Below are 26,777 nucleotides of genomic sequence, written 5' to 3' on the forward strand. Positions count from 1 at the left end.
TTTTTATTTTTTAACATTTTGAAAGATATTTCAAATGATACGGTGTACTTTAAATTACGCTGCAGGTATTTTTATTTGTAAGTTTGTTTGTTGTACGACATAAATGTATATGTATCTTCTTGTATGAACTTATATTTTCCCATTTCATTTTAATTTCCGTAGTGGGGAGATGAGAGATTTTTGTATTATAACGCACCGGGAAGTATGCTGACATAAATTTGTCCGGATTTTGAGGAAAGAAGTGGAGATAAATTTTTTTCACTTCATAAAAGGGCGTTTAGTTTATTTTTATGTCCTTGGAAATTTGTTGATTCATCCACCATTACCATTTGAGGACAACTCTCTCTTCAGGGGTGAGTATCATTTTAATTTGTGTTATCACTATTTTAAGATTATTTATATGTGTTCTAAAACCATATTAGTCTGTCTGTCTGTCCCATGTGTTTTTCTAGACATGTGAGCTGATATTGGTTTTTGAATCTGTCTTGATGAGTTACAGATGGATTCTGTGTTTTATTCTGCTTTGATGATTTTTGATAGATGAATTAAGGTCAATGCCGACAGGAGGCTATTCAAATTAATGTTATCTTGAAAAAATAAATCTTCCATTACTCCGGATAGTAAACCATCAAACTGTTGGACATGATTATAATAATCAATGAGCCATTTTACCAAACCTGTGAATTTTATGGCTCCAGGGTTCATGACTTAAACTACAGGATGGAGCTAAGTTTTTTAAAACCTTCCTCTTAGCTCATCTTTCGAGGAAGCCTAATAGAAAGGCATTTGCACTTGGTTGGGTGGTCCGAGTTCGATTCTCGTTCCCGGCACCATGTTAAGCCCAAGACGTAAAATATACATGTACATGTTTGTAAGGACTGTGTTCTTCCCAAAAGCGTAAGAAGTGTAAGTTCGTGTCTATCCTGAAATGACCCTAAAACCTTAGTTCGTGTGCCACGTTAGCGATTGGTACAATACAAAAGCTCTCACACTCAATGACCCTGTTAAGCAGTGAGTTTAATATGTAAAACTCTAAACTTGAAGTTTTTCTCTCATACATGTATTTGATGAAAGAGTAAAAGAATATATACGGTTTATAATATCTACATTTTTTAAGGTCTTCTTCTCCACTCATGAACATTGAATAGGCAAAATGTTTGAATGATTTTAAAAAAAACTATTCCCTCCACCAATTTTGAGAAAATTCCTCACCCTACAACTCTAAATTCTCGAAATAAAATAATGAAGAAATCCAATTTAACAAATCCAAAAAAATCATTCATATAACTTTGAAAACGTGATTATAAATTATGCTAGATAACCATTTTTGATATCCTTTTTGTTAATTAGGTGCATAAACATTTGAATTAAACAACAATTATTTGTACAAAAAATAATTTAGCATTAACATCTTTGTATTTTAAACTTAATTTGTTTTGCAAATGAGAAAAACTCAATATGGAAAATCTGTTTCTGAATAAACGCTAAAGAAGGAAATGTTTGCTCACAAGAAAAAAAAATTCGTTGGCAAAGTCTGTTTAGATGAGCACATTTTAAGTAGCCAAATTACGGTTATATTGAGGCCTTTCTTGTTTTGAATAACTCTTGATGTTTTAATGAAGCCAGAAAAATAATTTCTGTAATGATTATTTTTTCGGAGTATTTTTTTTAGTTTAGTATAGAAATAGGCCATATACTCTTCAATGACAAGAAACAGCTTGCAATAAGAAAAGCAAAGTTAAACTGAATATAATAAATATTCCATATATTTAAAAACAAATACAGAAAAATGTGACAGTTATGAAACTGTTTTTCTTTCATTATTTTAAACTTCTCGATACTTATAACTGATCAGCACTTCAGTCATACAAAGCTTGATATAAGAAAATATTATATTGCCTATTTATTTTTCTAATACCCAAAATATGTTACAGTTTAGTGCAAAAAGGTCACATAATTATTTCATTAATTTGGATTTGATCAATGATAAATTTATTCAAACTATTTTACGTAAAGTAAGAATAAATTTATTGCCATGGTTACAGCTGAAAAAATATAATAAGAGATAATTGTATAAAAGTAATAAACTAAGGGGTTAAAATTTAAGTGCAAATAGGTCAACTTAAATGCAAAGATGCACACTGACCCCCTATTTTTTGCGATTTTGAGTCACACTTTATAAACAATCCAAAATATAGTCAAAAAATCCTTGATATAAGAAATTTGAGGAGTGACTTACCTTAATAGTAGGAGATTTATCAAGAAATTCATGCCCTAAATTTAAGTCTTTTTCATTATTGATTGTTGCAAAACTCAGGAGAAGATATTAAGGATCTCGAAATTAACAATGCATGTGTGAATTCCAGGAATCATAAATAATAAAAACAAAAATTGATTACTTTTTAAATCAAATATTTGCTGATTTGGTTCATTAATAGTCTTCGGTCAGGAGTATATAAAAATAAACCCTATTTCCATTGCTATTATGCTGTCTTTTCTCGAGAAATCTTTTCTTCCTTGTGTCAAAATTGACAAATAATTTTGCTTGTAAGCATTCTAGGCAGGGTATCTCTTGATTATACAAAATTTAGTAATAAGTGAGCACTATTCCTTCACTACTTCCTTCTTCCTGCGATATACTAAGCTGAGTAGGGACTGTTATTCCACCAGTAGTAGCCTCCCAAAGCTGTGTTTTAAAGATTTGCAGTAGACGAACGAAAACATGCATGTATTTCAAAAAGTCAATATATAATCATTCTGGTCAGGATAAGCAATTATTTAGTGTTTAATGGAATAAATGGAGATAGCGAATATTTTGTCCAAGCTCTAAAGTACATTAAACAATGCAAAATTAAAGCAGAGCAAAAACACAGACCTTTAAAACATCAGAGTCGGGACCACGTGCCAGAAGGAGTAGGCGTCCCCTGCCTACCGGTCACAATCGCCATGTGCTCCTTGTCAAGATCGGGAATAAACGGGGAAATTCGTAGACAATTCAGTGAATTAATAATGACCTAACCAATTATATAAAAACGTCAATCAGTATTTAACTTAATGAATGATAAATTGCATTTGCTAACAAGGTCATTGTATCGATCATATAAATAACAAAATAATGCATTTAAACGAGACTAAATATTCTTGTTTCATCAAATTGTTTGTCAATAACTTACCTCGTTTTGGAAAGTGTTCATAAGTTGAGAATGATTTTGTGTAGCGAATCAACTGAGCGAGATAAACAAACAAAGAAGAAATTAACTCACGGACATCTCGGAGGCAAATTTTATTACCTGCGTAATTGCAATAAGCAAACAAAACCTCTACAAAATCGTTTAATTCATCTCCCAAGGGCCCAGGAGTCAAATCCTAGGAGTGTACTAAATTGACCATATATTGATAACATATGTTTTCTTTCTGAAGCTTCTAGGAGTCATACTGCCATCAAAGTAAAAACTAAATTTGTTATGTCTCCAATTTGATTTTCTTAAATTCAAAAAGTTAAAGTAGTGAAACAGACTTATGTTGAAGCAGAATATTTCTTTTAAAATACATTTTTTGGTTTTGTTTATTAGGTCTAGATGAATCTTTTACAAATAATACAATAAATTGTACACTTATTTTGATTTATCAACAAATCCTGACTTATCTTGATTTAGAAGTAAGTCAAAATATGTGTACCCTTTTTTATTGGTATTGTGTATGTTTTCTCTGAAAATCTCTTCATTGTGTTTCATTCGCTAAAACTTCCTTATAACCATTTCAGAAAATCACGTTATCATACAATTTATGGTGCTTAATGAAATGGGCGTTTTTGTGAATATATATATAGCCCTATCTGATTCCTGCGAGATACTACCTAAGTAGGGAGTGTTATAGTGTCTTTGGAGGGAAGTAATATATATTTATCTTAGGTTTGCATTGAGCGGACAAAGATATATAATAGGTATAAAAAAAGGAAATTATTTTTCAAATTAATTTCTGGTAATAAAGAAGTATGTATTGATTTCCTTAACAAAGGTGATAAAAAGAGACTCCCTTAGGCTCACTACTATAATGCAAGTTAAGCTGCTTTAAAATTGAGGATTGTTCGAACTGTGCTTCACATTTCTGATATCAGATCTGAACGCTGCTTCTCTTTTACATGTATACTTTTCTGCAATGCTCTCTCGCGAAATCAAAGTTTTTCTCACCCTTAGTCCTTGCTAAACCCTTTTTAATAATTTCTTAACGTTTAAAACACCCTTATTTCAATTCAATTTTATCAGGACTGTCATTTTACATGAAAAGAAGTATCGTATTTTATAAAGATACGTATGGCACGCCAAATTCACAAAAATGAGATAAACCTAGTTTCACATTTGATAAACTAGGTTTATCGACTGTAAACTATAGTTTACAAACCGTAAACTATAGTTAACGATTCGTTAAATATAGTTAACGATTCGTTAAGTATAGTTTTCATCTGTAAAACTATATCTAACGGTTGTTAACTATAGTTTACGAATGATAATCTAAGTTTATATGTCTGTAATATGCGTTAACAATAGATTTTGTTGATAAACATAGATTCACGTTTGTAAACTATAGTTTACAATCGTAAACTATAGTTAAGAGTTGTTAATCATAGTTTCACAAATTGTGAAACTATATTTATCAGATCGTTAACATAGTTAACGGTTTGTAAACTATCGTTTACAAATCGTGAAACTGTATTTATCAGATAATATATGTTTTGCAATCGCAAATGATTGTTTTCGGTGTTAAGTATAGTTTACGGTTGTGAAACATAGATTATCGCGTTAACTATGGTTTACAGATGTGAAATATAGATTAACGTTGTTAACTATAGTTTACGGTTTGTAAACTATAGTTTACAATCGATAAACCTAGTTTATCAATTGTGAAACTATGATTATCTCATTTTTGTGAATTTGGCGTGCCATAGATACGGATTGCAAGACAAAAAACTAACAACTTAACTACATGTTGCCGGGTCTCTTCTCGTGTAACCTTGAAAAGACATGCACCTAGGATGTGCATTAGAGCAGTGATTTATTTACCTGGTTATCAATTAACTTAAAAATATCTGAGAGATGAGAAATATTCCTTTACATTTTGGAAATAAAAATATTTTAAACTAAATTTATAAAGGTAAAGGAATCTAGGGCTCAGAAAAAAGTCTTTATGAGAAATTGCGTAAGAGTGTCGGTTTTCGTCTGACTGAATTCTTTCTTTTCCTTCGATGTTTACACATTCTTTAAAGATCTCACTAATTCTTGAATCTTCCAAAAATATTTACTCAAGTTAAATAATAAATATAAATAATATTTTGAAAATGCTCTGTTCATAATCACTGTTTGTCAAGTACATGTGTCTGGATATTTTTTTAATTTCATACAGATTAGTTAAGACGAAGAAATGCATTTTGATCTGTAAAGTTCATTCACTACCTTGCCAAACTGGCTCATGCAAGTAAGAAAGGATATTGGGTGCTTGCAAAACTTTCATTTCTGTATGTACATGTATTGACCCCCCTTTCTCAAACATAAATAATTTTAAAGATTCATTGGTGTATTTGGATTTGTATGGTGTGGATAGGGGGAACCCTCCTCCCAGAGAATGTGATGCATGTTCAAGAAAGTCGATTTATAAAAGCATTTTTTTCTAAAAAAAAAGAAAGAAAAAAGTAATAACATGAGTATGAAGAGTTCAGCACCTCTGCTGATTATCGCCATGCTTCCTCAGCATTGATTTATTGGAAGACGATGTTATAATGATTCAACAATTTTTTCAAGAAAATATACACTGATCAAACAACTTTTCTCAAAGCTGTTTCCATCATTTACCCTCAGGGAGATACTGGTTTAGTTAAAAAAAGATAGAGCACATAATTCAAGCATATAAACCTTGTGTGTAGGTGACTTTGAGAAGGTCAAATGATGCCAAAATCGATTGCATGTCTCTTCTCAGAATCTGAAGCACGTGCTTTTAGGTTGATAGTGGAGGCGCTTTTAAAGAACAGTGCTTCAATAATCGCTTTAAATTTATAATATTTTACCTCTTTGGGTTGAAAAAAATGTAGGATAGATGGTTGAAAATAGTATTCATTAGGCGTATAATGCCATAGGATTTTCTCTTCGATCGATTGATGCAATAGTGCCATCATTTTCTTTAGACCGCAATGAACTCTTTCTGTTTCAGACATAACTGATGTAATGGTAGGATGAAGGGCTGAATATGGAACAACAGATTTATGAAATAAATTTGTGATTAAGTTGAACAAAAATTAACCTTTACTTTCGAGGTGGACAAGTCGCGTGATTTTGAAGAACGATCATGTCTCTAGGAAAAAGTGAAATTATAAGATGTCTAAGGATCCTTATTATGTGGAGGACAGTTTTCATAGCATTTTTGCTGCCACTGTTTTTGTTACCAATAGCATTGTCAGACAGTAAGGTAAGTGTACTTTATTTCAGCATTAGAAGTTTCTCCCTTTTTTATTGATCAATATTTTTCAAAGGATAAACTTTACTGATAACAAGGTAAGTAAAAAGATGAAAATCATAATATTGCTGTGGTTCTTAATGTCATTAAGCCTGTCTCGGATAGATTTAAAGTCGTATTGTCATATTTTAAAAATGTAATAGATCGGTTTCTTGCCTTACTTATTAACAAATCTTAATCCTTTTACATCAACGCTTTGCTGTTTTGCACCTGGAAGTCAATCTAAATAAACATATGCAAGTTTTGGCACTAGTGTCGGACACAGCTTGTAAATCAATTGTTCCTAAGCAAAACATATCTCCAAAATCTTATAATTAAAAAGATATTAGTTAAAATTTCTCTTATCTTTTTTGTATTGAGTGTTATGTGTAAATAAAAAATCAAAATAAAGTTCTTGACAGCATTAAGTCATTTAAATATATAAAGATATATATAATCTAAACGATACTAGCTTCCTTATTGAACATCATCAACCTAATTTAATAAAATGTAAAGCATGATTGTTATAAAGTAAATCTATGTCAGTAATGAAGTGCCGACTGTGGTTTCCCCCTACAATTTTTACGTTGTAAGATATAGGCTGCAGGAAGTTTAGCTCTTTGTGGGTTGTTTTTATGTTCACTTTCCTACATGGTTTCTTTATTAACAATAAAATATTTGCGGTAAATTGGAAGCTTCCGCACCTCTAAATAAAGAGGACAACGCTTTATTTAGGTAGATAAAGCTATACAACTTTACTGTTAGTCTGAATAGTTTTTATAATGATTAATTAACTAAAGATACTAGATCTAGAAGAAGTATATTATAAATTTGTACATTTGAAGATACTGATATGCATGTACATACATATATTCATTATTTAGATAAATTTGCAGGAAAGTATACCCCTCTTTATGAATTATTAATTAAAGTTTTTATCTAAAAACAACATGAACAGCGTAAGCTTTTAATTGCATCAGGTGATATAAAAACTTGTTTGATATGATAAAGACTATACATGTAGTCTGTTTTCATTCAAGTTCATCTATTCCAATATTCTGTGTAAATGAAAAATGTTCATACACATGCATTCCCCTTTCCAAGCACATACAGCTTTTGAATATGCGAGGATCAGACAGATCATGGTTTCACTTTTGTCTGGTTATTGTTTAAGACAATTACATATAGCAAGGAAAAGAGATGCGGTCAAGCTAAGTTCAGTAAGATTATTGTGAAACATATAACAATGGAATCACCCATTTTCACCATAGGTTCGAGCGAAGGCAGACGTAAAATTTTGTCAATACTTCAAGTTATCGTCTGCATTTGTGCATTTGTGTATGTTTCACTCGTGATTAACAGAGGATAAAGTTGAATTAAGGCAACACGTGTAAACAAATAAAACACCCTTTTATCCATTTAGTAGAAACCACTCGATCCCGTCTCTGTTGATATTTTGAAAACGTGTATTCCTGTATTGCATCACGTAGTCAGTGAACATTTCAAATAATGTCAAATAATCAATTGTCTCATAAGTATTTAAAAATTTATCGAATGTTTTGTACTTAAAAGAACTTTTCCTACCTTCGCATCCCACATTTAAATTCCTTTACACATAAATTATTTAGAACTGTTATTAAGGAGTGACTTGAGACTTGTACTGCAAAGGAGTGCATATGTGATAGATTTTTTTTAATTAGTAGGACGTATGCTATGCAGACACAAATTAATCAATGTGTTTCGCAATGTTTCCCTAACGTTTACTGAAACCCAGCTGATCTTTAATAAAATTGGTGCACAGCAGGAGAAGAAAAGAATAAACGTAATACTACGTATAAATGATTAAAGAATTTATTTCAAATGAATATAGTGGGATTAGTAGTAACATTAACAAGTGTAATGAAATTATTGCATTCTTGATATTGGTTACTAGTATCTGCAAAATCATTTGTTAAAAAACATTCTGATTGCACACACACAGAACTCTAAAGTTGATATGAAAAAGATGGTTGAATTTCCGATTAAGGATATCTATTTAGTATTTGGAAATCTCAGGTCTTCCAACAATCTTTTGGAATTACCAATAGCAGACTGATGTTTTTGTACTCATGTGAAGCAGAATTTATTCTAAATTTTATACATGAGAAATAGAAAACGTATGCTCGACAATTGAATATATCAACGACCTATTATCAATGAATAATAGTTATTTCTATTCCTATGTGGACACGATATATCCCACTGATCTTGAAATTAAAGAAACCACAGTGTCTGACACATCATCTGGATCATATTTGGATACGTTACTAGAGAAGACGTTAATGGTAATTAACCTCACAACGACTCTTTATGATAAATGTGATGACTTTTCAATCGCCAATCGTTACATAAGCAGCAATATGTCATTATCACCCGCATACAGGTTTTAACTCTCAGTTGATTCGATACTCAAAAGCATGCTCTACTTATGAACAATTTTTAAAATGAAATGAATCATTGACAAGAAAGTTGGATGAAACAGAATATCAACTCTTTTAATTAAAGTCACTATTCTGCAGGTTCTATGGTCGATACAATGAGATAATCAATGATGACTTATTTTTACATTAGTTGTTAGGCAATTATTTACACTCTGAATTGTAGATAGATTTTTCCGTTATTTCCCGATCATGTCAAGGAGCACACGGTGGTTGTGAAGTCGGCAGGCGATGCTCACCCCTCCATGGCACCTGATCCCACCTCTTATATGTTTAGTTGCCCGTGTTTGCTCTGTTCATGATTTATACTGTTTGAATGGACTTTTGAGCTTGAAGACTGTAGGCTAGTTTTTTTTACATATATATTTCATGTAATTCATAGCAATAAGATTTCTCCAGCCATGACATTACAAGAGCAACTAAACTGAATCTTTAAAAGAAGAAAATGCCTCATCTCTGAGCAGTAGATATTAAATTCATTATTTTTAAAATGTTACAAAGAAATACCAATATCTGGGACCCTCTACATCTTTCAAAATACCAAAGTGTCATTTCTATGTTTAAAAAAAAAACAGCATTTATGGGAAAATATATATTTTTGCAATATTGAAGCATTTTTGAGAGAGTAATCTCCTACCACACACTTTTAAGGGGTATATTTAGAAAAAAATCTAAAATTTAAAAAAAAAAAAAAGCTGCACTTTCTTAGAACCTACTTCGTTCCTATCAAGCAATAAAATACATAATTACCAGCCAATTAACTGCAAGACGTTCTTACCGTGAGCCAGGAATTTATACCAATATGCAAATTTTTACAACAAATAAAATTGAGGTAAGAACTCGTTTAAATTCGTTTCATATGCGCAAAAGATACAAATAAAGAGGCATTAGCTAAATTATGAGTATGATTGATGAAAACTCTCCAAGATAAAATATTTGATTTCGATTTCAATAGACAAGGGAAAGTGAGAAAACCCTGAATAAACTTGAGATATCAAAGGCATGATAATTGATCAGAACCAATGTCACAACTAAGTTCTTTCTGAGTTGTCACCATTATCAGAGCTACCAGAGGGTATTCTTAAAAAATTTCTCACTTTCAGAAAGCATCAATTAAAATATCAATGATATAGGAGCTCTTAATGTAATAATAAATATGGCGGTGTCCAAGTTTTCGTACTGGAAACATCAGCTTCTATCTGATCGAAATAATAGCTCTTTTGAATAAAAATTCCGTGAAAACGTTAATAAATTTGATTCATTGCGGGTACATAAGACTTGGTACCCCCAAGTGTAGCAGAGATAGGCCTACGAATAAATTTGGATGTATTCGCTTTAACAAAAGAATTGACCTGTAGGGGAGAATAATTTCCCGGAAAAAGTGACATTTAAAAATCAATCTTTATTTGTTGTTTTCTACCGTACATATGTCTAAATTTTTTGAAATTTGTATTTTATACCTAAAATTTATTATTTACAACTTTACAAGAAACCTCCAAAGTTGATCGAAACACCATTTTGTCCTTTAAAGCGTTGATTTTTGCATGAATTTTGGCCTTGAAGTCCATCAGGGCAGGCCTGCCCCTAAATAAAATTGTGATATTTTGATAGGTTAGGATGTAAGGAATAATTTAAGATAAGATTTTTTTAGGGGCACCCTTGCCCTTGGGTCGAAATTCACAAAAAACCTACAAAAAATATCGAAACCAGATTTTCATAATCTGCTTTAAATTTATGCCATTCATTCTTATAGTCAGACTAGCTCAGTTAATATATACGCTGTCTTTTATACTTTGGATACTCTCTTTTTAAAGTCGGGGGGTTCGAATCCACCTGGTACAACACTTATATGGCCGGTTGCGTATCTATGGTTCAGATAAGTACAGCTCAGTGGTTGATCCGTGGATCACGTAAGCCGGGTTTAAACCCCATTTGAGTAGGGATTACCTGAGTCGCATTTCTGTTGCAAGCTATAAAACTGAGTAAAGTTTACCTAATCTTGACTTATTCACATAAAATGTTGAAGGATAATAGGTTTCCTAATATTGTCGCATATCTGCGGTGATTTTCATTGATCTTTCTGTGGTGATACATCCCATATCACATATGCGATAATACTTTCCACGCCCCTTTATATATCACTGCAGGAGGCAGAAATCAGGTCATGAGCAAAAAAAACTTATTTTATTTCACAAGTTCAAAACTACAGAAAAATGAACATGTTTAGCTATTTCTTAACCTTAACTAAATTAAAATACCCGGTACATGTATTTAACTCAGTTGAAAGTTCCCAGTCGCTCAAAAGATCAATCCATTTTGAAAGTTACGGTAAAATATCCAAACTTTATAGAGTTCAACTCCTTGATACTTGTTTATGTGATTTCATATTTGTCGAGAGCCTGGCTAAAATGTAAATCATCAAAATCTTCCCACCCAGTTAAAAAGTCAAAGTCGAATTCACTAAAAACTCCCGACATATTGGAGAGCTAGCTTGAAATAAATCTTCAGTTCAAGACACACCTGAATATTCTTTTTATTGAATTTTGACACTCTCAATGAAATTTACGTCATCAGACATGCGACAAGTTGCTTACATCATAGATGCTCCGCGCCCTCGATTTCCACGCCCCATGAAAACGATATAATCAATACTACTCGGCTTCTATGATGTAACCTATACTTACAGCACTTCAAAACAAGTTTTAATACTAGTAACAGGTTGAAAATTAAAAGGATATATTTAAGGAATAACTGTCTTATTTTTCGAATTCATGAAGTGATCAATGGATTGGCTTGTGTGATAATTTGCATAAACGCCGAAGGCGTTTATGCATAAAATTATCACACAAGCCAATCCATTGATCATCTTCATGAATTCGAAAAATAAGACAGTTATTCCTTATATTTACATGCTTTGATTCCGCCAATCCACGGGCTCCAAGCCTGCTTCTCTCTAGGTGTTGTCCCGCCCTGCACGTGGTTTTTTTGGAACCGCGCCTAAACATTCATGAGGAAATCAATTACATTTACAATTGGTAATTTTATCTCGGGAAAAGACATTGGAAATGTAAATATTTAAAAACAAAGATATACATTGATGTTAAATTGTAAATTAAAAATGTCAAAATGCAATGCAATTTAGTTCAAATCACGGCAGCTATCATCGAAACTCAAGCCATAAGAAAATTTAAAATCGCAAGCAAAGTAATCCTTTTGCAAAAGACTGAAGAGAAGAAAACAGGGGTGGGGGGTCTTTGGAATACTAGTAAGTAATTTAGAAACAATATAAAAACATAATATATAAGTAAATAATCAAGAAACAATGTATAAATTAAGATTTTTAGTTTAAAATAAAGTGAAAAAACTTATAAGACATTATTTATGAGAAAACACTTATTATCTATGTTTTGTAGGTAATTTTATACAGCGGCAAAATTATAGGAGACGAACATGCCCTCCCTCCCTCCGGTCCGGTTCTTACGGTCATGTAGATAGCCTGATTAATTAATCAGATAACTGAAAGACTTTTTATCCCTAGGAAATTATGCATTATTAGAAATAATTGGAATATGTATCATCAGCTGTTCGACAGTGTAAAATTCGTAATTTGATTTAAATTTGGTATATAAGAGGGTTTCTAAAAAATTCCTGTTTATGTACATTTATGTATTTAAAAAGTATCTTCCAAAACTTTATACTACAGCTACATCAGTGTTAAAACGGCACACTGAACAGCTGTTGATGAGTTGTGCAAAAAAGAAAAATCCCCATGCTATATGGCCAAAAAAAATCTTGTAGAGTAGCTTTTATAATACTGCAAAATCTATCAATGCAATCATCATTACCATAAAACATTTCTGAAACATCGAAATATTTCAAAATATCGAAATATTCTACCCAAAAATACATGAAAACGTTATAAAGCTGGGTTTAAACCACCCCTACACCAGGTTCAGAATTTACCGTAATTCGGAGCCGTACTCAGCCAATCCTTACATGCGTGCAACGCGAAAACTTGGATTTAAACCCGGAATCATTGATCGTAGGTTTAAATCTGAGATACGCAACCGGCCAATAAAGTTTTAAATTTCGCCTTTTCAAAGACTATTTTAATTTATTTTTATAGACTTGTGTATTTTTCTTTCAATTTTCTATCCCTTATGCATGCCCATTCTTGATATAAGAAACACTAAAGAGATATCAAATCGTAGCAATCCAATGTACAGTTGTCAGTCAGGTGGAACGAACCTCAGCATAAGCACACTTTCTCCGAGGACAAGAATAACTCACTGTGTGTTACTCAATACGGGTATTCTTGGCAGCATTGAGCTGCGATGAATTTCAATGTATATATTCCTTAGAATATAATCACATTGATTTTGGCTACATATTTCAGTAAAGGTATCACACCGGTAATTGTTTTCACTATATAATTCTATATAGAATAAAAAATCGTTAAAAATCAGGTATTTGTTTACATGAAAAAATATTTAGCAGGAGGTGTTAAACATTACCTGTCACATTAGCTGACACCAAAAAACAGGGTACCCACACGGCATTTTCGGACTTTTTCCATCTGCAAACAGGGCTACCCTCAAATCCACGTGTTTTCACTGTGTTTATAAACACCTCGAGTGCACTTCAGGAAGTAGCCTCCTATGCCATGAAAAAAATAGTTCCTGTCAAAAACCTTTATTTATTCACAAAGTACATAAATTTTACTTGGCACAGGTACCAAAGTTGTAAAAATGGCATGAAAGAAAATAGAAAAACGTCTCAAAAGAAAAGAAAATCAGTTTTATATATATGGACCTACATTAGACTAAGTTCATTTTGATTGGTAAATTACCGGTGTGATACCTTGAAGGACCTTTGAAGGTGTTCGATTTTTTCCATTTTTGCACCTGAGATTCATTAAATAATTGTCCCCAACATCCTTAAGTCTGGTGATCTAAATCCCCTTATTTCTGAAGATATGAAGCATTTATCTCCCTTACTCCAGAGCAGTCAAGAATAACACACAGAGCACTTTGGAAGCAGTTTTTTGTGCATCTTTTGAAGCAGAATTTCATCATTAAAAGAATAAGCTTGGCAACCAATTTTTTATCTGTGGAGAGTATATGCTTTGTTCTTCACCACAAACAGAAAAAAGTTTACAAGTCTAAGACCATTATGTAATTATTACACAACAAAGTTGCATTTTCCCCTTCAAAGAATGAACAAAAATACAGAATTTGTTAAATACTGGGTTGATAATGAAAACTGTATCTGGTCAATTTATGTTCCAAATAAAGCCTAGGTATGTGTCTACAAGCTGCTGTGCAGAAGTTTATCTAAATGCTGTGTTGTAACTCAGGGCAGTCAAAATGATATCAGCATCTAGGGAGGTTCTTCACAGCTCCCACACTCCATTAAACAGGCTTTGATGATAAGAAACTGGAGACAACAATTCAGATGTAATTTATTGTTGTGATTTATGCAACTGGCTTTCTCTTAAGACACAAATTAGCCATGAAATTTCAATTTAACATGCATAATTATTCTCTTTTCATGGATTTACTCAGGAATTCCAAAGGTTTTTAATGAATTTCCATGATTTATGCAAGATTACATCTTTTTGTTTCAACAAATTTACATAAAGAAGTAAACATTTAAATTTTAAAATATAAATATTAAACATTTTTATGAGTTTGAACACTTTTCTATGTGACAAAATGCATCACAGAGACCAGATTCAGGACATCCTCCATGATTCTTTGAGGTGGGTGGGTGTACAAAAACTGCTGATAAAATTTATAGGAAGTGATCTGAGAAGAAAGGTACACCTTATTAGCTGAATTATAGTTATTCTGATATTTTAATTATGTAAATATGCCAAATTTCTTCATCAGTTAAATTTGGAATTTATTAATATTTCAGTACAATGATATACTTAATAGATCATGTTCATATAAGCATCACTGACTGAGACTTGATTCAAAAGTGACAGTCAACACTTACATATAAATGAAAAAATAACAAAAAACAGTCTCCGACAAACTGAAAAAACATGAATGTCAGCTGCAAAAGCATGAATAAAGTCCTAAGAACCACAAGAGGCATGCCATGGTGCTAAGTGACATTCTGCACTACATGTATGATGCATGGTTAGAACTCAGAATAAGTGTTATCATGCAGACCCTGACAGTATTTCAGGATTTTTTGGTCATAACCTTCCTTACTGTGAAAAATTCTTAATGAATTTTACTTATGTAGCTTATGTATTAAGTTTATTAGACAGATCTGACTCATTTCATTATTTCTGTTCTTCCAATGCAGTAATATATGTATCACTGGAGGTCTGAATAAATTAAAATAAATCATGTGTCTGTAGAAATTATCATTCTGTGAGAACATATTTTACTTGTTTACATTTTATCGCAGTTGTCGCTTGTGCTAAAAATTCATTCGCAAACCTAGAATTAGTCTATTCTTGAAAAATCAGCTTTAACACCCTTAACCGCAAAGTCTGTAGACACTATAATTGACTGCGGTCAGCTGGTGCAAATAATGTTAAGTCATATAAAATGAAAAAACAATATTCTCTGACTTCTATCCACATTTTAGATGCATAATGCTACCTTTTTAGTCATATTTTAAAGTATTGAGTGTAAAAAATAGCCTATTGTTAATTTTTACACAGAAATCTGTGAAAAATAATGTAAATTCTAATTCTAATTTTAAAATTGTGTGTTTTCAAACAAAAAGTTAATAAAATCACATCTTTTGTTGAAATATGCCTTTTAAAAATGAAAAATGTCTTAAATAAGGGTTAAAATGATTTTTCATAATCACCTTCAAGGTATCACACCGGTAATTGTTTTCACTATATAATTCTATATAGAATAAAAAATCGTTAAAAATCAGGTATTTGTTTACATGAAAAAATATTTAGCAGGAGGTGTTAAACATTACCTGTCACATTAGCTGACACCAAAAAACAGGGTACCCACACGGCATTTTCGGACTTTTTCCATCTGCAAACAGGGCTACCCTCAAATCCACGTGTTTTCACTGTGTTTATAAACACCTCGAGTGCACTACAGGAAGTAGCCTCCTATGCCATGAAAAAAAATAGTTCCTGTCAAAAACCTTTATTTATTCACAAAGTACATAAATTTTACTTGGCACAGGTACCAAAGTTGTAAAAATGGCATGAAAGAAAATAGAAAAACGTCTCAAAAGAAAAGAAAATCAGTTTTATATATATGGACCTACATTAGACTAAGTTCATTTTGACTGGTAAATTACCGGTGTGATACCTTGAAATGGACTCTCTTGGATTTCATTTAGGCCTTTATAATTTGCACACATTAATGACAAGTTTTTATTATATCCACGGATAAATAGCCTAGACATAAAGAATAGAATTTCAGCATTGTTCAGAGACAGTAGACATTACTTTTATGCACAATGAGAAGTAAAGACACATATCAATTATTACATTTGGAGATAACAAACTCAGAAATTCAATAAAAAGGGTTCCTCCTATCTCTCCTCACTGAAATAAAGATTTAGGAAAAACAAATTATTATATTATTCAGCCTAATGTCAATAATCAGAACGGATATCGACAAGCTTTTTGTAGAGAATAAAACCAAGCCCGGTCAGATCCCTATTTATAATGAAGTGATCCTTAGGCACACGAAAGATGTACGAACACACCTATTACTATATTTCACCATATTATCTAGCGGGATATATAAACAAAATATGTACAATGAAAAAGTAACAAAATGCACAATTGCGTTTAATTTTTTTATTTTATATGATAAGATTTTTACAAATCTATATCGTCACTTGATGAACACTGTAAAACTTTTAATGTATCTGATTTCCTTATGCTTAGTTTTTGTTTCTAGGTGGCACGAGCAGCCTACGGTGTTTTGATCATTGGTATATTCTGGGTATTTGAAGTGCTACCATTGGCAGTAACATCTTTACTTCCAGTACTTATATTCCCATTACTCGGGGTCGCCAAAGTTAGTGTAGTATGTTCAAGTTACTTCAAGGTAGGTAAATGCATGCATAAATTTTCATATGATAGTAGTTGTATTTACATGCGAAAAAAAATATATTAATGTAGGAAAACGAAGAAAGGAAACACAAACAATTTGTGTCCAGCAGAAGAAAGTACAGTTTAATTAAAGTCTTCATATCCAAACCTTAGGAATTCAAATAAAAAGAAATCAAAATCTTTATACACAATAAATATGTACAGGTAGTACATAGTTGAGAAGTTTTTTAATGAGTCCCTAGACATTGTACAATTCATTTACTTGTTTGAAAAAAAAAATGCCATAATTCATCACATTTATCAAAGAATTACTAGAATAAAAAAAATAGTCAAAAAAAAAAAATCAAGGTAGTCACCTATAAAAGATAAACTTTTCACGTGATTTGAGCGTGCATTGGAAAACTTAGTATTGTTTTGTCAAGGGTACCTCCTTATAATCAGGGACCTTTTAAAAGGAACAAGGAAGACAACATATAATGGCAAAAACGTTATAAATTTTACTTTTTTCCCATTTGCAGAATTTTTTAGTTTCCTCTTACTATTCAAATATCCAATCAAATCATTTGATGGAGAATACATTTTTTTCAGTATTGAAAGATAAAAATTTCCTGAAAGGATTTCGGTTCTTTTGGTGTTTTATTTATAGTTTCAAAAATATCTTGATATGTTATGATATTAAATTTCTTTCCACCCTAAGTATATATTTTTTGGTATCTAGGACACGTTGATGCTGTTCCTGGGAAGTCTTATAGTGGCCGTGGCAGTGGAGAAATGGAATCTTCACAAAAGAATCGCTTTACGCGCTCTGACACTCGTCGGTCCAAATCCAAGATGGTAACCAAGATTGTTTTAGATCAGCTGAATCACAAACCATCAGTTGTTTGAATAAACATTTTCACACTTTCGTCTTATGCGGCCTATTTGAATCAAACTTGGCTCAAATACTTTTGCATTGTAGACATGTTCCTCCTTGCTAAACTATGTAGAAATTGAAGTAATTTTCCTTAAGAAATTAGAATATATAGATGGGTTGATTTAAAATAACAAAGGACATATTTATAAATTTACATATAATATGCATACAATCACAAATTGTCTGAATAAAGAAATAACGCATAATTCAACATGGTTTTTATGAAACAAAATTTTTTTTTTCATAAAATCATTTAGGTATTAGCTAGACTGTTGAAAATTGTACCCTTGATAACAAAACGCTATGACGTAATACTTAAATCCTTTCGGAATAAACGACACCATAAATCTGCTATTAACAAAGGAACTGCGTTGGCCAGTGGGATTTGTGGCTGTCGCGTTTGCCAACAAATGAATCTCACGTTTGAAATAATTGGACTATTACAGTATATCGACGTGCTAATCTACTTTTAGGAAATGTGCAAATGCTATAACCAGCACTTCAACAACTATCACCTATATTGATGTAACCTGAAATCCGTAAAAACACAAGATACATTCACTGAAATCTACTGAATTCAAATATCTGTTTTAATAAAAATTGTGTCTTAAATTTCAAGGCTTGAAACTGATACAGTACATCATTTTGTGTTATTGAAAGTTTTGAAAGTTTTTGATGTGTTCGGGTTTTTGGGGGGTTAAATTATAGCATCCCCTTTCTATATAGGCTTATGTTGGGGATCATGTTGCCGTGCTGGTTCCTCTCCATGTGGATGAGCAACACCGCAACCACCGCCATGATGGTGCCGATCCTCAACGCCATTCTCCACGTCATGAAGGAATCCATGACTGATGGTACTTATAATGAAAGCTAAAAATGGCTGGCTTTATTGTGTTTTTTTAAAAATAATAATTGAGTATGAAAAATTTCCAAGCATCAAAAAATGAATCGAATCATTATACATGCAGGAAACAAGATAATTGGCAAAAATTCCATTCCGTGAATTATTTACTGATTTTTCGACTGCTCATAACGTATTGTCATTGTGCATTATTGTAATTGTGGAGATTAAATTTGAACGACTTAAAAATATCTTTTTAAAATTTTTACAGAACCCGCTGAGGAGACGGAGCTTGTAGAACAAGGAGTTAATAAAAGCATAGAGAATGGAGAAGTAGTACATGTAGAAACTCTAGAGGGGGAGGAAGTCAGTATCAAACCCCGGGAGAGGGACGCGTAAGTATCAGGGGAAAAGGTTATAGAGTAAACCACAGGGGGAAAGGTTATACAGTAATCCACAGGGAAAAAGGTTATACAGTAATCCACAGGGGAAAAGGTTATAGAGTAAAGCTCAGGGGGAAAGGTTATACAGTAATCCACAAGGGAAAAGGTTATAGAGTAAAGCTCAGGGGGAAAGGTTATACAGTAATCCACAGGGGAAAAGGTTATACAGTCAACTTAGTGATTAAAGGTTATAAAGTCAACCTCAGGGAAAAGGTTATACAGTACACCCCAGGGGGAAAGGTTATAAAGTACAATTCAGGGAAAAGTTTATACAGTCAACCACAGAAAAAGGGTTATACAATCAAATCCCAGGGGAAAAGGTTATACAGTCAATCTCAGGGAAGAAGGGAAAGGGTTATACAGTAGACCCCCAAACTTAAATAATTCAACACAAGGAAAGGAATGTGTAAGTAAAATGGAAATATAATATAAAGTACCACCAAGGACAATACATAATATCTGGATTTAATACATAAAGACATTCAAATTGTCAAGATTTTACGTAAATCAAAATAACTATTTCTTAGAATGAACAAAATTCAAATGATATCAAAGTTGCTTTTTATTGATAAAATCATTTAAATTTAAGCCGACGTATATATTGTCTTATTTAAAAAAGAATGTAATTTATTACTTGTAATTGAAAACAAAGTCATCATTTGACAGTAAATAAATACATGTATACTGTGGTAAAGAAAGGCAAGCTCTTTTGTAAATTGACGCGATTATTAAAAAAATCGATACCAGACAAATTAAACCGTATTTCATTTATTTTTCTCAATATGCCAAACCTGAAGAAAAAAAAAACCCTACTAAAAATCACGCATGGAAAGATTTATCGGTGTATTCTGCTATAAAATTAAGCCTTAAACATTTACACTACACATAAGTAAATCACACAGGGTATTAGGAAATGATAAATACATTAGCCTTCTTGTGTCTGTCTGAGTAACAGTCCTTTGAGAAAATGACTAAGTTTGTCGTTGCTGTTTAGACCAAATCATAAAAAAAAATTGTCAGTATCTAGACAATTTATTTGCAGAATAAGGCAGGAAATCCTTCTATCATGATTTAGTAGACAACATTAAGCAGAGGATGCTAGAATTATCCTCCCTGTTCTATATATAGGTTTTGATTTATTTTTTAGAGACAGCAGGGATATAGATCTCGAATCTAGTGCTCCAAACTTTTCACCAAACGACAAATTCATCCGTCTCACCAAGACGTTTGCCCTCTGCACAGCCTTTGCCGCCAATACTGGAGGAATGGCGACACTGACAGGGACTCCTCCCAACATAATCCTCAAAACTATAGCCGACGAGTAAGTCTGGCAAAGTAGAAACAAACAAAAGAACTTCAATATTTTAAGTTTATTTTTCAGATTCTTTCTTTTATACTAATACTAGTAGTATAAAAGAAACAATCTGAAAAATTGAACAGTGGTTATTTGTCAAAACTTCTTCACTCCATATGTTGAAATTGGTTATCATTCATTAAAATACAGACAATACAAACAAACAAAAAATAGATGAATATTAATGAATTGGTATTTCTTGGTTTTAAGTAATGTGAATGCTAAACTTTAAGACATTGTAAACTTCATATGATGTTCAATAGTCTACCTATCTGTAACTATCCTTACTACTCTGAATTCTGACTTTATGTCTTCTTAAATCGCATTCTTGTGAAACTGAATGAAGAATTAAAAATTTATGACTGTACACTTATTTATTTAACTTGATACAAACATAAACCTTTTAGTCATGGTTTTTGATACAAGTTTGCATCATCTTAAAGGTTTCATTTTGATATCAAATCTGAAACCTTCCGAATCGTTATTAAGTAAGATTTTATCTGATTCAAACCTTGGTAGTGGAAATAAGTTTATTATCTTTTACTATAAGCATCTATCAGAAAAGAGGCATACCGGACTCTGGAATATCCTTCGCCAGTTGGTTGATCGTGGGCTTCCCTCTGTCTCTCATTTGTCTGATCATATCCTGGATCTGGCTTCAAGTCTTCTATGCTGGTACTAGGTAAAAATTAAAACAATTAAAACCACATTTTAAAGACGAAAGCAATAAGTTCCCTCTTTACGGATGATAACAATTAGAACCCCATTTTACAGATGATAACATATAAAGTACAATAAGTGCCACATTTTACAGATGATAACATTAAGTGCCACATTTTACAGATGATAAAAATTAGTGGAATATAACAATTTAACAATATGGATTTAACATTTCATACCATATTTTACAGATAGTTCCACTCTGTAATACATTTTACAGATGATTACAATTAGTACCAAATTTTTCAGATGCCTAAGAAATGAATCAGATTCCTATGAAAGTGTCAGGGTATATTTAAGGAAAGCTTACAAAAGACTAGGACCCATGACGTGAGTATAATTTAATCATTTTTATAAACTTGGAGTAAAATCTGTACATAAACAATAGTTTCTGAAAAGATTTTATTTTAATCAATGCCATTCCCTTTTCACTGTCTACATTGATATGAATACCTCAGATTTCAGGAGATCGTTGTATTGGTTGTGTTTATTGTCCTAGCCTTGCTGTGGATGACGCGGCAGCCACAGGTCGTACCGGGATGGGGAGCGCTCTTTGAATCAGGGTAACTTTAATGTCAACCCATACATACTTACATGTGAGCTTCAACTCATGTATTCTATTGCAACTTCACAACTAATTTACTTTTAAATAGGTACACTGGGGATAGCATCCCTGCAGTATTCGTTGCAGCTTTCCTATTTGCTTTTCCATCCCATATTCCGTGGATGAAAAAAGGTAATATTTTAACACAAATCGTGCATCAATATATATTTCGATAACAAATATCCCACTCTTCTCCTGACGGGAGCAAAAAGTTTGTCTTCATGTTTCTAGCTCACAAGATCCAAATGCTAAAAATGAGAATTTTTTTTATCTCCATCGTATGTCCTTTAGGCCTCAATCGTAAATGTGATTTTTCCATTTTTTGCCTTTTTAGATCAAGAACTAGAAGATCGATTTTACCGACGGAAGCTTCTTGACATAATGTAGATTCAAGCTTTTTAAAATTATGACACCAAGGGGTAGGGTGGGCCACATCTATGCTAAGTCGTATTGACATGGTAGCATCCTCATGTAGTGTTGATTTAAATTTATTCAAATCCTGACCCCTGGAGTAGGGAGGGGGCAAAATGGATGAACAATTTTTTAAATTTTCGAAAGTAATATACAATGTTTATGTATAACATCTTCTCCTCAAGATCATAAAGTTATATACTAATGATATGAATGTATCCTCTAATAGTATAAAATTATCCTCCCTTCAAAGTGAATTTTTACTGAAATGATTTGTGCTTTTTCTAAGTGCAAAAGTGAGCGATGGGGCCCATGGTTTTCTTGTTTATAGCAGATTTACTATTTTCATAGTTGATTGAAGGCTGTGTTTGTGTTTTAAGAGACGAGAAGCGATGAGGAGGAAGGCACAACTGTTGAGGATATCTCTTTCGAGGAAAAATGGAAGTTCCAGCCTCTGTTGGACTGGGAGACGGTGAATCAAAAGATTCCATGGGGTGTTCTACTACTGATGGGCGGAGGGTTCGCAGTGGCCGCGGCCTGCGAGGTAAAAGACAACTTGCACTTCTTGGTAAAACGTTATCTTGCATCTGTATGTTCAACTTTTCTTTAATAAGAACGTACACCTTCAATCTAATTCTTTATTAAGCAGTAAAACAAAAGAAAAATATTTCCAAATTTTGCCAATTATTATATTTATAATTCCAATTGAAAGGGTTCAGGACCCTGTACCAAAGTAGGTCAATTAATCCCTGGTATACCTAATTACACTTACATTATCAATATACCTAATTTATTTGCAGTCTTCCGGCTTGTCAGAGTGGGTTAGTGACCAACTGGCTATTGTAATGAAGAGCCTGTCAACGTATACGGCAGCGCTTCTTCTTTCGATCATGGTGGCTTTAGCGACCAATGTGACGAGTAACTCTGCCACAGCCACTCTCTTCCTTCCAATCGTCGGTGAACTGGTATGTTGCAACAAGTCTCGTGAAAATCTGCTTTGATTGAATTTTGGTGATGACAAAACCCGTTTTTTTTTTCTTTGGTATTTTTTTGTAAACTAATAATATTGGACGTGCGAAATTGAGGTTCTTTTTTATGAATCAAACATCGGAAACCAATAATCATCTATTAAATTACTTTCATAGAAGGAAGAGACCTTTATGTATTATAATTTATAAAGGTTAAAATATGATACAAATCTATATTTGAAATATTAAGTATTTAAAGAATGTCATTTTACTTTATTTTCAGCTGAAAATGAATTGATGCGCCATGTCTCGATATTATATTTTTAAATTTTAGGCAATTGAATTAGGAGTGCATCCACTTTCCTTCATGATTCCAGTAGCGATCTCATGTTCTTTTGCATTCATGTTACCTGTGGGGACCCCACCTAATGCCATTGTATTTTCTACAGGTTACCTGAAGGTCAAAGATATGGTATGTGTGTTAATCATATGTATGGTAAAGTAATGATTGGAAATAATTCTTTCCTAAATGTTTAATGCGTAAGTTTCATATTTATACCCCCGCTTGAAAAAGTGGTAGGTTATACATGCACAGTGATCGGGATTTCTAGTTGTACGTCCGTCCGTCTGTACCTATCTTTTATCTGCAACTCCTCACATATAACAATGGATGAAATTTAATGAGACTAAATAATACATGCAACATAGTGCCTTTGTGTGCCTTCTGTTATAAAGATGGACAAAATGTTAATAACAAACATGGACACAGCAATTCTTTTTATAATAGTGTAACTATCCTTTGTGTACCTTCTATCTGAATAAAATTTTAAGAAATTTTTATATTGGACACATATTAAACAAGGTTTTTATTTTTAGCTTTAAGATGAACACTGCAATTCTTTGCCATTATAATTATTGAACTGTGAGCAATGAGCTCACTAATATCTCCCATATGATTATAATGACAACATGTTTTCCTCCAAAATATATGTCAGATCAAAAATTGCAATATGTAATAAAGATTCTGTGAAAGTTTCATCAAATTTTCACAGATGCTTCATAACATACTAGTTAAACAATTGTGCATCTTCTATTTTAAGTTTTTGATCTGAATCATTTCTTTAAATGAAGCTTGAAAATTAAATCTTTTCATGCAACAATTTTCATTATAGCCTCTCATGGACTTTGGCTAATTTCATAATTATAAAGGAGGCGGGATAAAAATTTCTACTTTTAATTAGAGCTAAGAAGTTCAAGACTTTTTGAATTAAATTATAAATTAAAGATTTTAAACATATCTTCAGGTACATGAAAGTTTCTAACCTTATTATAACCTTTATTTATCTTTATATAGGTGATTGCCGGTTCATTCATAAATTTAGTCACAGTGATGGTTTTGATTCTGGCAATGGTGCTGTGGGTTACACCATTTTACAATTTAAACGAGTTTCCAGCAGGGTTTTTGACGGCAAAAATGAATGGAACAGTTACTGTACATTATAATGGAACAGGCTTTGATCCGAGCAACATTACATTATTTAACGCAACAAATATTGTGTCATACAATGTCACATCGTTATAGATTTTGTTAATAACCAACACGTGTTCAAAAACTTTGTATGTATATACGTCAGTATTTGGTGCATATATGTTGTAACAAACCAAAACTCCATTAATTCAACGATCATTTGCCAAAATTATAATTAGTACATTATGCAAAATTTGACCGTTGTTATTGAGTGAAGAGTATTAAATTTTTGCTTAACTTTAATTTTTGGTGGTTTGCTTATGTTTCAATATACGTTGAATAAAATTTTTATTTATTATTGATTATAACCAGCTCTGGTCATAATCTGAACAAGTTAAGTCCATTGATATACAATACTAGTATTTGATTCATACGAACTGTGACTGGAAGATATCTAAAAGATGGAATTAGTTTATTTTACTAAATGTAATTTAACATATATGCTTTAAATGCTTTATTTTAATCTACATACATATTCTTCAAATGTTGATGGTTTTTACATGTACTTAAAATAGAGGAATAATAAAATCATTTATCGATAAAGTCAGCTTTCTAACTTTGAAATCCGATTGCTGACAGAATTATTTTTGTAAGTTACTTAAATCCTCCACATTTATTTTTATACATGACATTTTGTTCTGTGTCTTTCATAAAGTAAACATATCTTCACAACCAGTATCCAGACTTCACATTATGTTATATAAATAGTCATGCTGGGTCTATGAAGAATGGTTACATCATCCAATAAGTGTGTTATATTTTATGTTAATCCTTGCCATTATAAATATGTTTGTTATTTATTATAGTTTTATTTTTAATATATCATTCCTTTTTCTTCACACATAATTTAACATACTAGTATTTATAGCATAATATTCTTTTTTTTTTTAACTGTATATGGTTGATATGTAAATTACATGCCAGATCACATATAATTGTGAAACAATGAACAAAAGATATGAACTTCCGCAAGAAAAATGATCACGTGTACTTATTAAATTGTTAAAGGTATAGAATAATGTAGGAGGCATTGCTGACTAAGGTAAAGGGTGTTCATTGAATAGCTTTAATGCACTCAGAGAGTAGAGAGCATTTTTCGCTTTTTGTCCTTTTTTTATTTTTCAACAGTGCGTATAATGCTTTTTATTTTAAATTTGAATTCAATGAACTCGACGAATGTGTTATTTTTTTTATTCTGTGATTCAATTAATAAAATATATGATTTTGTAGAATAAGAATTTGTTCTGTGAACAAACATGTATTTTTATATTGTTAAACATTAAAAAAAAATTACATAAATTATGAGAAAATGTCTCTTGTTGGTTTTTGTTCTTCTAGGTGATATTAATTGTGAAATTGAAAGACAGTTCCGTTTTGGGGTTTTCATTTACTTTATGTACCTCTGTTATGTTGGATATTAATATTCTAATGACTGAAATATGTCAAATTGAACATAAAAGCTCTGTTCCAGTGTTATAATGTTTAAACACATCACATCCTATTTCATGCACTTTTTATTTAATAAACTGATTTGGGGCATTATTTTAAAAATATGACGTAAATTTCCGTATACAGTAATGTTTTTTTATTAATGAAAAAAGGAATACATGTAATCCCGTTTTATAGTAATACTTCCCCGAAAAAGGAACTGTTAGTGTACTCAACCTTTTTAAAGATTTCTATATTTCTTTCAATTCATCTGGTTGAAAAATGGATAGTAGAGAAAAGGTGTTAAAATAAGAAAGTATATGTCACTGTTTGTCATTCTTATAATCGATGAATAGCTGTTCAGTTTCAGTCTTTCTTAAAATAAGTGAAAAGATTTTCTTTCGACTTTTTAAGTTTTTTCATGAGGTAAGTAAAAGGAGAATTCACAGTGATGGTCACCTTCAGGAGTATTATGAGTTTTGCAAGATATAAGCGGGAGAGTATATAGTGATCGGGATGTCTGTCCGTTACGCACTGGTTAACCAATCTCT

General features: G+C 31.9%; 1 protein-coding gene across 1 annotated transcript; it reads left to right on the forward strand.

Moving 5' to 3' along the window:
• The first annotated feature begins 145 nt into the window (after window positions 1-145).
• LOC134240863 (Na(+)/citrate cotransporter-like) lies at window positions 146-26,028 on the forward strand. Its single transcript, XM_062722955.1, has 15 exons — window positions 146-353; window positions 6,202-6,456; window positions 16,862-17,011; window positions 17,735-17,850; window positions 18,656-18,783; window positions 19,042-19,165; window positions 20,361-20,534; window positions 21,118-21,249; window positions 21,537-21,617; window positions 21,746-21,850; window positions 21,941-22,023; window positions 22,683-22,846; window positions 23,103-23,267; window positions 23,605-23,742; window positions 24,625-26,028. The coding sequence occupies exons 2-15, from the start codon at window positions 6,337-6,339 to the stop codon at window positions 24,850-24,852; spliced, it is 1,908 nt and encodes a 635-aa protein (XP_062578939.1). The 5' UTR covers window positions 146-353; window positions 6,202-6,336; the 3' UTR covers window positions 24,853-26,028.
• Window positions 26,029-26,777: the final 749 nt, after the last annotated feature.

This window comes from Saccostrea cucullata, unplaced genomic scaffold (assembly GCF_032062105.1).
Source record: "Saccostrea cucullata isolate Sc308-1 unplaced genomic scaffold, CSIRO_AGI_Scuc_v1 ctg247, whole genome shotgun sequence".
Lineage (NCBI taxonomy): Eukaryota > Metazoa > Mollusca > Bivalvia > Ostreida > Ostreidae > Saccostrea > Saccostrea cuccullata.

Excerpts from the sequence above, each read along its gene's own strand:
- LOC134240863 (XM_062722955.1), top strand. The coding sequence starts at position 6,337 with ATGTCTCTAGGAAAAAGTGAAATTATAAGATGTCTAAGGATCCTTATT. Across the intron at positions 17,012-17,734 it reads TATGTTCAAGTTACTTCAAG|GACACGTTGATGCTGTTCCT; the intron begins GTAGGTAAATGC and ends TTTGGTATCTAG. Across the intron at positions 21,250-21,536 it reads GTCTTCTATGCTGGTACTAG|ATGCCTAAGAAATGAATCAG; the intron begins GTAAAAATTAAA and ends CAAATTTTTCAG.